General features: G+C 42.5%; 1 protein-coding gene across 1 annotated transcript; it reads left to right on the top strand.

The window, feature by feature from the left end:
• The first annotated feature begins 182 nt into the window (after positions 1 to 182).
• On the top strand, positions 183 to 4,732 carry LOC139230202 (probable G-protein coupled receptor 139). Its single transcript, XM_070862043.1, has 2 exons — positions 183 to 252; positions 3,828 to 4,732. Exons 1-2 carry the CDS (start codon positions 183 to 185, stop codon positions 4,730 to 4,732), a joined length of 975 nt encoding a protein of 324 aa, XP_070718144.1.
• Positions 4,733 to 13,936: the final 9,204 nt, after the last annotated feature.

The following is a 13,936-nucleotide window of genomic DNA, read 5'->3' as shown; positions in this document are numbered from 1 at the left end:
ATCAGTAGCAGTAAATATGATTGGACCTAATCTGTTTTTTAAACTGGCAGGAGCTGATGAGAATGATTGTGTAATGCTCATGTGTCACTGGAGGTTTGTCTCAGGTATAAATAAGAGCTTAGTTTGAAAGCAAAAATTTGTCTCTTCATAACAGTTACAGGCAACGTCACTTCTCTCCGACTATGGGACAGCCAGTAATCATACAGATAGAAAACATTTACTATCCGATTCTTGCAATAGTTGGTCTTCCTGGTAAGCCGCTTATAATCAGTTAATGCTCATCTTTAACAGTGCTTCACTGTGTCAATGTTGCTGCTGTCGGTGTAATAATATTATCTGTCTGTTGTGATATGTTTGATTTGCAGAGAATGATTGCTGGCATCAAACAAATAACTCAAAATATCTCCAAGTTTCTGTGATATTGTTTATGTAACAACCTGAGAGGAAGCACAGTTTTCTTTGCCGATATAATTTCAGTAGTTTATTGGAAATGCCTCAGTCCTGATACTCAGTCTTGTCGTTCTGTGTCCGGAACAAGTATTTTTATCAGATCGCGTCGTAAAACCAGCAATCCTTAAAGGGATTCCTGGCGCTGCTCAGGAAAAGGCAACTACATTTCTCTGTTATATTTTGTGACCGCGGGAGAAACAAGAGATTGTCCCGGGCCCACAAGAACACGCTGGCCTGCTGTTACTATATTGTAGCATCCGTGCGTCTGCATTCCGCCTGCAGGCCTAACCATTTGACAGATTAGCACCGGAGCCGACTTATTTCCCCCTTTTCCAACAGGGAGTAGCTCCGGGCACCCTTCTCGTAGATGCAGCAGCTTGTAAACAAGGCTGAGAGCAGCGCCTCATCTGCAATTTCTTGTGTGCAGAACCCATTTTTAGAGCAACTTGCGGTTTTCGGTGTATTTATACGATAACTATAACTAAAGTCTATAGTGTAAATGTTGGTCTTCACCACCTCATCATTTTGAATCACTTTGCTAGGGCCACAGAGTGGTGCGGACGAGTCAATTAAAATGTAATTTGGGTAAAATGGGACGCCAATTCGCTATCACTAGATTTACACCACTGCCCAAGATCAATTTCACGCCCAAGTTCAATAATTTTCCGAGTTGGGACTGGAGCAATGCGTTTTCTCACTATTACTTGCCATGGAAATCAGTGGGTATTTGTGTTGATGCCAGGCCAGGTCATTGAACGCTGGCAACTACTGGGTAATAGAGCTTATGGAGGAACCTGATGTGCTCAATACTGTAACTGTACGATATATCATGTTTTTAGTGTTCTGAGGTCACAAAGCAAAATTAGACCAGTGCTACTAAAGTGTGTCCAGCTACTGCTGCACTGTTTTACTTCTAAACCAAGTGGTGATTTATCCGATAACCATGGGACATATTTTAGCCTTTATATCGGGGGTTTTCTGTCTTGCCTGAGTCAAGCACAAAAAGACAATTCCTCTGTGGAGGATAGGCTTCCTACAAACTTGCGGATTTCCTCTATTATTATTGCAAGACATTCAGGCGGGTTTTGTCAACAGCTGCGGTCATAGGTCCCATATTTTCCTTTCTATATACAGGGATAGAACTGCGCTACCGGTCTGCCTCTCATTCCCCGACTGATGCGCAGTTCCATTGACTTCTATTGAATATCAAGCGAGGTATATTACAGCCGATGTGCAACCTCCTGTTCAGTGCTGTTGTCCAAAACCTATTTCTACCCCACGAATGTCGGCCGATGTTTAATGCCTAGGCAGCAAAGACTACAATCTATCCCAAGTTTGCTGAGCATGGCTGAAGTAGAGTGACCACAATTAAATTTCCACTGGTCTTCTCCGGATGTCCCACCACAGCTTTGATAGACGATCTTTATAATACGGGAGAAACTCTATGAAGAGTTGAATGTACCACAGGAGATCGGCCGATCCCTCCCCAGTAATTGCATTCAATAATGTTACTGCAGACACTCGTCCGCTGATGCTGGAGTCATTTCCACCTTCAACAATGGGAGGAAAGACAGACGGGGTTTACAATGGGCAGGTCGCCCGTTCTTCACATTATGGGCTGAAGGTGAAAAGTTCCCTCTTTGCTGGTCCTATCGGGCCATTCGATAAACCAAGAGATAAATATTTCAAATCAATAAAAGACTTTAATCCATCTGTTGTGTGTGTTTTTTTTAATGTTTCTTGTTTACGAAAACTGGAGGAAAGAGAAATACCTCATCACACATCAAGCACAGACAGATGATAGACAAACTGGGACACAGTCACTATATAGGATGTCCGTACAGTCACAACTGCTATGTCTGTACAATCTAAAGTTCCCAAAGTTTACGGTTCCACTCTTGACAGAGATTTGGATTTGAGACACAACCTCTTGCTTTTTACATTATTTGGTTCAGGCTTGATGCTGAAGTACCGTTTTTATGTCGTCAAATTGGGGACAATCGTTCTTTTGTCGAAAAGGCAAGGACCTGAAATGTTAATTTTGTTTCTCTCTCCACAGAAGCTGCCTAACCTGCTGAGTTTTTCCAGCATTTTCTGCTTTTACTTCCGATTTCCTGCATGCACAGCGGTTTCCTTTTGACAATAATTATACTTGGATTGAAATACATATTTTGAAATAGATTTAGGATATTTGTTGAGAAATTATTTAAGGAGAGCTACCCATGTAGCAGCATCTATCTGGGGCTGACAGACTTGGGCGGAATGGCACTGTTATACACACCTCCGATATTCAGCTCCATTAGTCGAAGAAACTGGACATCGAGCGGGCAGATAACGGGCGGCCCGTGAATTACCACCCAAGGCAATCCTGGTCCTGTTTGCGAAGCACAGTCATTCTTCCAACAGCCCCGGTTCATATAAATAGCTATTGCACATTATTAATAAATTAAATTTCTAATTCTCTTTAAATGTGTGCACCTGAGGCGAACCAGTGTCCACATTTCTTATAATAACTGATAAAACAGAAAATGCCCTCTGCCATCCTCAGACCCCACATATTTCTCGGCAATTTCCCGGCCGCTTTTATTTATACGATTCTGTGGTAAATAGTTGAGGCAAAGCCAAGATGAAATGTATGTCATTATATTGTGCACATGAAACAATTTGTATCACTGAGAAATCTTCCTTTCCTGGTCACTTGTGGAGGAAAAGCAACGGAAAGATTTTTCACCTGCCTCAACAAGACTAAACGATAGAATGTTGTGGTCAGAATCGTGTTGTCACACAGAAACCTGTAATGTGTCATACCTGTGGATATTTGAAAAGACAGATTTTAGTCTACCTTTTCAAATTGACGTTTGTCTTAAAACTGGTAAGGGGAGTTCGGCCGCACACTATTATCGGTGACTGGTTCCGCAACGCCGGTTTACTCCTGGAAGGAGAGTTGGGAAGCTATTCCATGATGTGAATGGAAGGACAGGAATAAGCAAATCGGCCGCCCTTTTGGCTTTTTTCACCTAGTTGGACATTCCTTTCTGTTGAAGTGAATGGAAATTAAAATTGCGCAGATTCAATTGCGGCCACCAGTCAGAAAAGCCCATTTTTGCTCAGGTGTAAAATTGAATAATCAACCATGTCAGTCACTGCACTGTTTTTTCTCTTGTGAATTAACGCAGAATAAGCTAACGGCAGATATCCACAAATATATTTACGTGCTGAGAATTACAAGGCTAATCCCGTAGATTGGGAGAAATAGAGAAGAGAGAGAGAGATTTGAGTGATAAGATAACTTTTCATGAATTTCTTACAAAGAACTGTCGACTGATCACCCTGACAGAATCAAGAGAGTTAATAATTCAATTTTCGCTTTTTTGCAGCTAATTTGCTGACAATTATCATTCTCTCCCGAAGAAAGTGCGGGCTCTCCCAATGCATTACCGGTTACCTGGTGGCCATGGCAGCGGCTGATCTAATGGTCCTGACATTTAATGTAGTTCTGTATGAGATTAACGATGCTTATTTTCCATATTCATTCCTGAACTATACTCCTATTTGTAGTCTCAATCATGCCCTGCTTTATGCATCCATTGATTGCTCTGTCTGGCTAACTGTGGCTTTCACATTTGATCGATTTGTCGCTATTTCTTACCAAACATTGCGAGCAAAATATTGCAGAGAGAAAACTGCAGCTGTGGTGATAGCAGTGGTGTGTTTCATAAGTTTCTTTGAAAATATACCTCTGTACTTTGCATATGAACCTCGGGAAATAATTGACAATATCCCATGGTCCTGCTATGTAAAAACAAGCTGCTACACGTCAGCCATATGGATAGCATTTTTGTGGTTGGAAACCATATTATCCCCATTTGCGCCATTTGTGTTGATCGTGCTGCTCAACGCCCTGACCATCAGGCACATTGTACTGGCCAATAGAGTGAGGAGTGGTCTCCGAGGAAACAACAGTGGTGGGAATCGCAATGATCCAGAGATGGAGAACCGAAGGAAATCCATCATTTTACTGCTTGCTATCTCAAGTAATTTTATACTATTATGGTTGGTAAATTTCATAGTTTTCATATGTGTGCTATTTACAGATACTCAATTTATGGAATCAAATTACAATGATTCTTTCACCATTGCGGAAAAATCCGGGTACATGTTGATATGTTTGAGTACTTGCACAAACACGTTTATATATGCAGTATCGCAGAGCAAATTCAGAGAGGAATTGAAGATTGTGATTAAGCGTCCCCTGGCAGACATTACCAACTTAATCAAATAAGTAAAATGATCCACAGAACTAAAATTGAACTACATCCATCGGAAGAGTGCAGAAGTTGTTCAGTTGACATCTACATACAATAATATCCAAAGGAAATGGAAGCTGCCATCTGTTTCCCATATTCGATGTCATATTGTAACAGATCAAAACGCTTGGGATATTATTAACTTTTGCCGATAGTGTAAGACAGGCGATGTCAGATGTGGATAAACATAAGAATTTTGATGATGTGAAATTAAATCAATTTGACAAACATATATGTTGTTTTAACTGATCTCAACCCAACACTGGTGTCCTTAACATATCCCTCAATCCCTACTCTCGTCAGTAACACATGTTGTTATCTGTTGAAACAGCCAGCTATTGCCCTAAATGTGTTAATTCTGTAAATTATCCCCAGGGCGTTTTATTCTTTCTGTGATTAGGACCTTCCTGACCTGCCATGTTGTTCCCAAGTTGCCAATTTACAACTTTTGTTCACAATTTATATTAACGATTTAGACTTTGGAATCCAAAACACAATTTCTAAATTGCCTGACAAAGCCAAATTGTGGGGAGTGGATAGTCACTATACAGGACACATTTAACAGATTACAAGAGGACATTAACACACTTGCAGGTTTGGCAAATAATTGACAAATTAATTTTAACATAGATAAGTGTGAGGTATTACCGTTTGGTAATAAATATTAGGTGGTCACATATGACTTGGAAAATAAGCATCAGATTGGGTTAGAGGAGAAAAGGGATCTGAATGTACAAAATACAAAAATCACTAAAAGTTCTGCCGCATGTCATTGAGGCCATAACAAAAGCAACCAAGCACTCGGATTTATTTCTAGAGGAATAGAATTAACAAGTGCAGAGGCTATGCTAAACGTATATTGAATATTGATTAGACTAAACCTTGAGTAATGTGTATAGTTTTGGTCATCATATTATAAGCTATATATAGAGGCACTGCAGAGTGTGGAAAGATATAATGTTGATACCATAATTGCAGGTTATACAGACAGAAAAGAACTGTTTCCTCTTGAAAGGAGAAGCCTGAGAGGTACCGATTCGAAGTCTTTGAAACTATGACACGTTTTGACAGAGTAGATACAGGGAGAGTGTTTTCACTTGTGAGCAAGGTAGAAACTAGAGGCCATAAATATAAGTTCGTCACCAAGAAATCAAATAGGGACTTCCGAAGAAATGTCTTTACCCAGAGAGTGGTGAGAATGAGAAACTCACTGTCACAAGGAGCAGTTGAGGCAAAGAGTATGCATTACCGGACAAGCTAGATAATCATATGAGGGAGAAATGTGTAGAGGGTTACGCTGATGAAAGGTGGCTCATGTGGACCATAAATGCCAGCTTGCACTGGTTGTGCCGAATGGTCTCTGTCTGCACTGTGTATTCTATGTAATTCAATGTCATGCCAGAGTTCAGAGCTCTAGTCAGCACCAAAGACAAGCCAAAACTGAGACGTGTTGTTACAGTGGAAATGAATCCGGCTCGAGACATCAAATTGAAGTCAACAAAATGGGAGTTTGACTCACTCCATAGCTAGTGAGGCACCGTTTTAATGTTGACATATTTTGGCTCCTTCCACTCAAATTTGCCTTCCTTGATCCACAAATATATGGATTAAATCAGCCAACTACATCATTTCTCAGTCCACATGCATTCGCTTTACAACCAGGTTGTTCACTTCATAAAATATTATTTTTCCCTTTAATTTTTTTCGGAACAAAGGCACAAACGAAAGGAAAGAAACCCCATCAGATTCGATGTTTCCTGTTGCTCAGAATGACAGATCTGCACAGTAAACATCATTACTGTTATGTCATCAATGAAATTCCCATAATGATGCAGTTTGATCAATCGATATATGAGACATATTTGCCCTTCCTATTTGAAATCATGCAAATGTAAACACACAAAAAATCTCCTTTTTTTTTACAGAATCACTTAAAACAACTCCCATCAAACTTTCCCAACAAACACACTTCAGGAGGGGCCGCGAATATCAATTCGGAGAGGGAAGCGGAGTTGTTTCCCAAAATACTCCAAGGGAGCTATGACCAATTGTAATGGCTGAAATCGCTGCCTTGACTGGGATCAGCGCCCTCATTTCCAATTAGTGATGTAACTTTTGAAATAAGTTGGGATAGGACTTTCTAATGTTTATGGAAGTCGCGTTCCATTAGCATGAAGTGGACAATCTACCTTTCATATACAACACTGTCAGCTCTTCGCGTCACTCGAGCAACACCCATTGCCATTCCCAGCATCTGCTGCTCTCAGAATCGTAATCCTTTCTGGGATCAAACTGATGGTATATTGAGTTTTTTGATGAGGTAACAGAGAGGGTTGATGAGGGTAATGCGGTCGATGTAGTGTACTTGGATTTCCAAAAGGCATTCCACAACGTGCCACATAATAGGCTTGCCAGCAAATTTGAAGCCCTTAGAATAAAAGGGACAGTGGCAGCCTGGATTCAAAATTGGCAAAGCGACAGGAAACAGAGAGTAGTAATGAACGGTTGATTTTCGGACAGGAGGAAGGTATACTGTGTTGTTCCCCAGGGGATTATTTGAAAATTTGCAGGTGATTCAAAACTTTGAAGTATAGTGATGAGGAGAGTGAATGATATAAGGAAGACACAGACAGGCTGGTGAAATGGGCCGACACGTGGCAGATGAAATTTAATGCAGAAAAGTGTGAAGTGATACATTTTGGTAGAAATAATGAGAGGCAATACAAACTAACTGGTAAAATCCTAAAGTGGGTGCATCAACAGAGAGATCTGGGGGTATGCACAAATAGTTGAAGGTGGAAGAACAGGTTGAGAAAGCCGTTTAAAATGCAAAGAAACAAAAACAAAGAAGTAGAAAGAAATCGAAAGGTGACTTCACAGCCAAGGGGGTAAGTGATCGGCTGGTGATTGGTGAGTAGTTTTTCTTTTTCTTTTCCTTATCAGTAGGTAACCTTTATCATTGTTGTTGCCAAATTAAGTTAATCTCAGGGTGAAGTCATGGCAGGCGAGCTCAGAAACATGTCATGCTCCTCCTGTGCTATGTGGGAAGTCAGCGGCGATTCCACTGACCCTGATGACTAAATGTGTGGGAAGTGTATCCTGCTGCAGCTCCTGACAGACTGCATTGTGGCACTGGAGCTGCAGGTGGATTCACTCTGGAGCATCCGTGATGCTGAGGAAGCCATGAAGAGCACATTTAGTGAGTTGGTCATCCGGCAGGTAAAAGCTACACAGAGAGATAGGGAATGGATGATCAACAGGAAGAGTAGTGGAAGGAAGGTAGTGCAGAGATCGCCTGCGGTCATCACCCTCCAAAACAGATACACCAGTTTGGGTACTGTTGGGGGGATGAGTCATCAGGGCAGGGCAGCAACAGCCAAGTTCATGGCACCATGGAGGGCAGGAACAGGAATTATAGTGGTAGGGGATTCTATTGTAAGGGGAATAGATAGACGTTTCTGTGGCCGTAATCGAGACTTCAGAATGGTATGTTGTGCCCTGGTGGAAGAGTCAAGGGTGTCTTCGCGCGGTTGCAGGACATTTTGGAGGGGGACGGTGAACAACCAGTTGTCGTGTACATATAGGTACCAACGATATCGGTAAAAAATGGGATGAGGTCCGACAAGCTGAATTTAGAGAGCTAGGAGTTAAATTAAAAAGTAGGACCTCAAAGGTAGTAATCTCAGGATTGCTACCAGTGCAACGTGCTAGTCAGAGTAGGAATGTCAGGATAGCTAGGATAAACACGTGGCTTGAGGAGTGCTGCAGAGGGGAGGGATTCAAATTCCTGGGACATTGGAACCGGGTCTGGGGGAGGTTGGACGAGTACAAACCGGACGGTCTGCACATGGGCAGGAGCAGAAGCAATGTCCAAGGGGGAGTGTTTGCTCGTGCTGTTGGGGAGGGGTTAAACTAATATGATAGGGGGATGGGAACCTGTGAAGGGAGGCAGAGGGAAGTAGAATGGAGGCAGAAGCAAAAGATAGAAAGAAGAAAAGTAAAAGTGGAGGGCAGAGAAACCCAAGACAAAAATCAAAAACGGCCACATTACAGCAAAATTCCAAAATGGCAAAGTGTGTTAAAAAGACAAACCTGAAGGCTCTGTGCCTCAATGGGAGGAGTATTCATAATAAGGTGGATGAATTAACTGCAAAAGCAACAATGAATGAATGTGATATAATTGGCATCACGGAGACATGGCTCCAGGTTGATCAAGGCTGGGAACTCAACATCCAGGAGTATTCAACATTCAGGCAGGAGAGACAGAAAGGAAAAAGAGGTGGGGTAGTGTTGTTGGTTAAAAAGGAAATTAATGCAAAAGTAAGGAAGGAGAATAGCTTGGATGATGTGGAATCTGTATGGGTGGAGCTGCGGAATACTAAAGGGCAGAAAACGCTAGTGGGAGTTGTATACAGACCACCAAACATTAGGAGTGAGGTTGGGGACAGCAGCAAACAAGACATTAGGGAAGCATGCAATAAAGGTACAACAGTTATCATGGGCGATTTTAATCTACATATAGATTGGGCTAACCAAATTGGTAGCAATACGGTGGAGGAGGATTTCCTGGAGTGTATTAGGGATGGTTTTCTACACCAATATGTCGAGGAACCAACTAGAGGGTGGCCATCCTAGACTGGGTGATGTGTAATGAGAAAGGACTAATTAGCAATCTTATTGTGTGAGGCCCCTTGGGGAAGAGTGACCATAATATGATAGAAATCTTTATTAAGATGGAGAGTGACAAATTTAATTCAGAGACGAGTGTCCTCAACTTAAGGAAAGGTAACTTCAGTGGTATGTGAAGTAAATTAGCTAGAATAGACTGGCAAATGAGAAATAAAGGGTTGACGGTGGATAGGCAATGGCAAACATTTAAAGATCACATGTATGAACTTCAACAATTGTACATCCCTGTCTGGAGTAAAAATAAAACGGGGAAGGTGGCTCAACCGTGGCTAGCAAGGGAAATTAAGGATAGTGTTAAATCCAAGGAATTGGCATATAAATTGGCCAGAAAAAGCAGCAAACCTGAGGACTGGGAGAAATTTAGAATTCAGCAGAGGAGAACAAAGGGCTTAATTAGGAGGGGGAAAATAGAGTATGAGTGGAAACTTGCTGGGTACATAAAAACTGACTGCAAAAGCTTCTATAGATATGTGAAGAGAAAAAGATGAGTGAAGACAAATGTAGGTCCCTTGCAGTCAGATTTAGGTGAAATTATAATGGGGAAGAAAGATGGCAGACCAGTTGAACAAACACTTTGGTTCAGTCTTCACGAAGGAAGACACAAATAACCTACCGGAAGTACAAGGGGACTGAGGGTCTAGTGAGAAGGAGGAACTGAAGGACATCATTATTAGGTGGGAAATTGTGTTAGGGAAATTGATGTGACTGAAGCCCGATAAATCCCCGGGGCCTGAAAGTCTGCATCCCAGAGTACATAGAAACATAGAAAATAGGTGCAGGAGCAGGCCATTCAGCCCTTCTAGCCTGCACCGCCATTCAATGAGTTCATGGCTGAACATGAAACTTCAGTACCCACTTCCTGCTTTCACGCCATACCCCTTGATCCCCCGAGTAGTAAGGACTTCATCTAACTCCCTTTTGAATATATTTAGTGAATTGGCCTCAACTACTTCCTGTGGTAGAGAATTCCACAGGTTCACCACTCTCTGGGTGAAGAAGTTTCTCCTTATCTCGGTCCTAAATGGCTTACCCCTTATCCTTAGACTGTGACCCCTGGTTCTGGACTTCCCCAACATTGGGAACATTCTTCCTGCATCCAACCTGTCCAAACCCGTCAGAATTTTAAACGTTTCTATGAGGTCTCCTCTCACTCTTCTGAACTCCAGTGAATACAAGCCCAGTTGATCCAGTCTTTCTTGATAGGTCAGTCCCACCATCCCGGGAATCAGTCTGGTGAATCTTCGCTGCACTCCCTCAATAGCAAGCATGTCCTTCCTCAAGTTAGGAGACCAAAACTGTACACAATACTCCAGGTGTGGCCTCACCAAGGCCCTGTACAACTGTAGCAACACCTCCCTGCCCCTGTACTCAAATCCCCTCGCTATGAAGGCCAACATGCCATTTGCTTTCTTAACCGCCTGCTGTACCTGCATGCCAACCTTCAATGACTGATGTACCATGACACCCAGGTCTCGTTGCACCTTCCCTTTTCCTAATCTGTCACCATTCAGATAATAGTCTGTCTCTCTGTTTTTACCACCAAAATGGATAACCTCACATTTATCCACATTATACTTCATCTGCCACGCATTTGCCCACTCACCTAACCTATCCAAGTCACTCTGTAGCCTCATAGCATCCTCCTCGCAGCTCACACTGCCACCCAACTTAGTGTCATCCGCAAATTTGGAGATACTACATTTAATCCCCTCATCTAAATCATTAATGTACAATGTAAACAGCTGGGGCCCCAGCACAGAACCCTGCGGTACCCCACTAGTCACTGCCTGCCATTCCGAAAAGTACCCATTTACTCCTACTCTTTGCTTCCTGTCTGACAACCAGTTCTCAATCCACGTCAGCACACTACCCCCAATCCCATGTGCTTTAACTTTGCACATTAATCTCCTGTGTGGGACCTTGTCGAAAGCCTTCTGAAAGTACTTAGGAAGTGGCCCTAGAAATAGTGGATGCATCGGTGATCATTTTCCAACAGTTTATCGACTCTGGATCACTTCCAATGGATGGAGGGTAGCTAATGTAAAACCACTTTTTAAAAAATGAGGGAGAGAGAAAACGGCTAATTATAGACCGTTAGCCTGACATCAGTAGTGGGGAAAATTTTGGAATCAATGATTAAAAATGAAATAGCAGCGCATTTGGAAAGCAGTGACAGGATCAGTTCAAGTCAGCATGGATTTATGAAAGTGAAATCATGCTTGACAAATCTTCTGGAATGTTTTGAGGATGTAACCAGTAGAGTGGACAAGGGAGAACCAGTGGCAGTGGTGCATTTGGACTTTGAAAAAGGCTTTGAAAGGTCCCACACAAGAGATTGGTGTGCAAGTTAAAGCACATTGTATTGGAGGTAATGTACTGACGTGGATAGAGAACTGGTTGGCAGACCGGAAGCAGAGATTCGGGATAAATGGGTCATTTTCAGCATGGCAGGCAGTGACTAGTGGGGTGCTGCAGGGCTCAGTGCTGGACCCCAGCTATTTACAGTATACATTAAGATTTGGATGAAGGAATTGAGTGTAATATCTCAAAGTTTGCAGATGACACTAAACTGGGTGGCGGTCCGATCTGTGAGGAGAACATTACGAGACTGCAGGGTGACTTGGACAGGTTGGGTGAGTAGGCAAATACATGGCAGATGTAGTCTAATGTGGATAAATGTGAGGTTATCCACTTTGGGGGCAAAAACACGAAGGCAGAATATTATCTGAATGGCGGCAGATTAGGAAAATGGGAGGTGCAACAAGACCTGGGTGTCATAGTGCATCAGTCATTGAAAGTTGGCATGCAGGTATAGCAGGCGGTGAAGAAGGCAAATGGTATGTTGGCCTTCATAGCTAGGGGATTTGAGTATAGGAGCAGGGAAGTCTTACTGCAGTTGTACAGGGTCTTGGTGAGGCCTCACCTGGAATATTGTGTTCAGTTTTGTTCTCCTAATCTGAGGAAGGACGTTCTTGCTATTGAGGGAGTGCAGCGAAGGTTCACCAGACTGATTCCCAGGATGGCTCGACTGACATATGAGGAGAGATTGGATCGACTGGGCCTTTATTCACTGGATTTTAGAAGGATGAGAGGGGATCTCATAGAAACATATAAAATTCTGACAGGACTGGACAGGTTACATGCAGGAAGAATGCTCCCGATGTTGGGGAAGTGCAGAACCAGGGGACATAGTCTAAAGATAAGGGGTAAGCCATTTGGGAGTGAAATGAGGAAAAACTTCCTCACTCAGAGAGTTGTTAACCTGTGGAATTCCCTACCTGAGAGAGTTGTTGATCCCAGTTCACTGGATATATTGAAGAGGGAGTTAGATATGGCCCTTACGGCTAAAGGGATTAATGGGTATCGAGAAAAAGCAGGAAAGGAGTACTGAGGTGAATAATCATCCATGATCTTATTGAATGGTGGTGCAGGCTCGAAGGATCGAATCGCCTACTCCTCCACCAATTTTCTATGTTTCTATGTTTCTGTAGGATCCTGAACTTCATAAATAGAGGTAGAGAGTACAACATTGTAGAAACTATGTATAAAACTGGTTCGGCCACAACTGTAGTAATGTGTCCAATTCTCGGCACCACACTTTACGAAGGATGTGAAGGCCTTCGAGAAGGCGCAAAAATGATTTACGAGAATTATTGCAGGAATGAGGGAATTCAATTACATTGATAGACTGGGGCAGCTCGTGTTGTTCTCCTTCAAGAAGTGAAGATTGAGAGGATATTTGATAGACATGTTCAAAATCATGAGGGGTCTAGACAGAGGTGATAGAGAGGCACTATTCCCATTTGCCGAAGGGTCATGAATCAGAGGACAAAGATTTAAAGTGATTGGCAAAAGAACCAAAGGCGTTGTGAAAAAAAACATTTTTATGCAGCGAGTCAGTGATTGGGATCTGGAATGCACTGCCTGGGAGCTTGGTGGTGGCAGCCTCGAACTTATCTTTCTAAAGGGAGTTGGATAAATAACTGAGGGATAACAATTGCAGGGCTAATGGAAAAGGGCAGGAGAGTGGAAGTGGATGTGAGTGGGCAGGGGCTCAAGGGGCCGAATTGGCTTCTTCCTTAATGTAACCATTCAATGATTCTATTCTATCATTTTATTATAAATCACACTAAAATTCATTGTTGACCAAATAGTGAAATATCCAAACTTGTGGCGGGCTTTAGGAGAATGCGCCATATTTCTAAAATAATTCTGCTTCAGGCAAGGCTACTTGGTATTGGCCCGAGGGATGTAACTGGGTCCCACTCCAATTTCTGGCTACTCAGTGGGCGTTTTATTGCCCTCCAACTGCTTAAAATTTGATGGCCAAAAACTCATATTGCCTTTCCAAACGGCTACTGAGTTGGTTATCCACATTAATCTTTCTCATACCCGGTATAGGCGACTCAGTCGGAAAGGGGATTTTTTCCACTCGGTACAACAAATACGACCTTCACCACACGACAACTACAGAAGAAGTGCAGGGAATA

This window comes from Pristiophorus japonicus, chromosome 19, assembly GCF_044704955.1.
Source record: "Pristiophorus japonicus isolate sPriJap1 chromosome 19, sPriJap1.hap1, whole genome shotgun sequence".
NCBI lineage: Eukaryota > Metazoa > Chordata > Chondrichthyes > Pristiophoridae > Pristiophorus > Pristiophorus japonicus.
The sequence above is the reverse complement of the archived record's forward strand: the minus strand, read 5'-3'. Positions and strand labels throughout refer to the sequence as shown.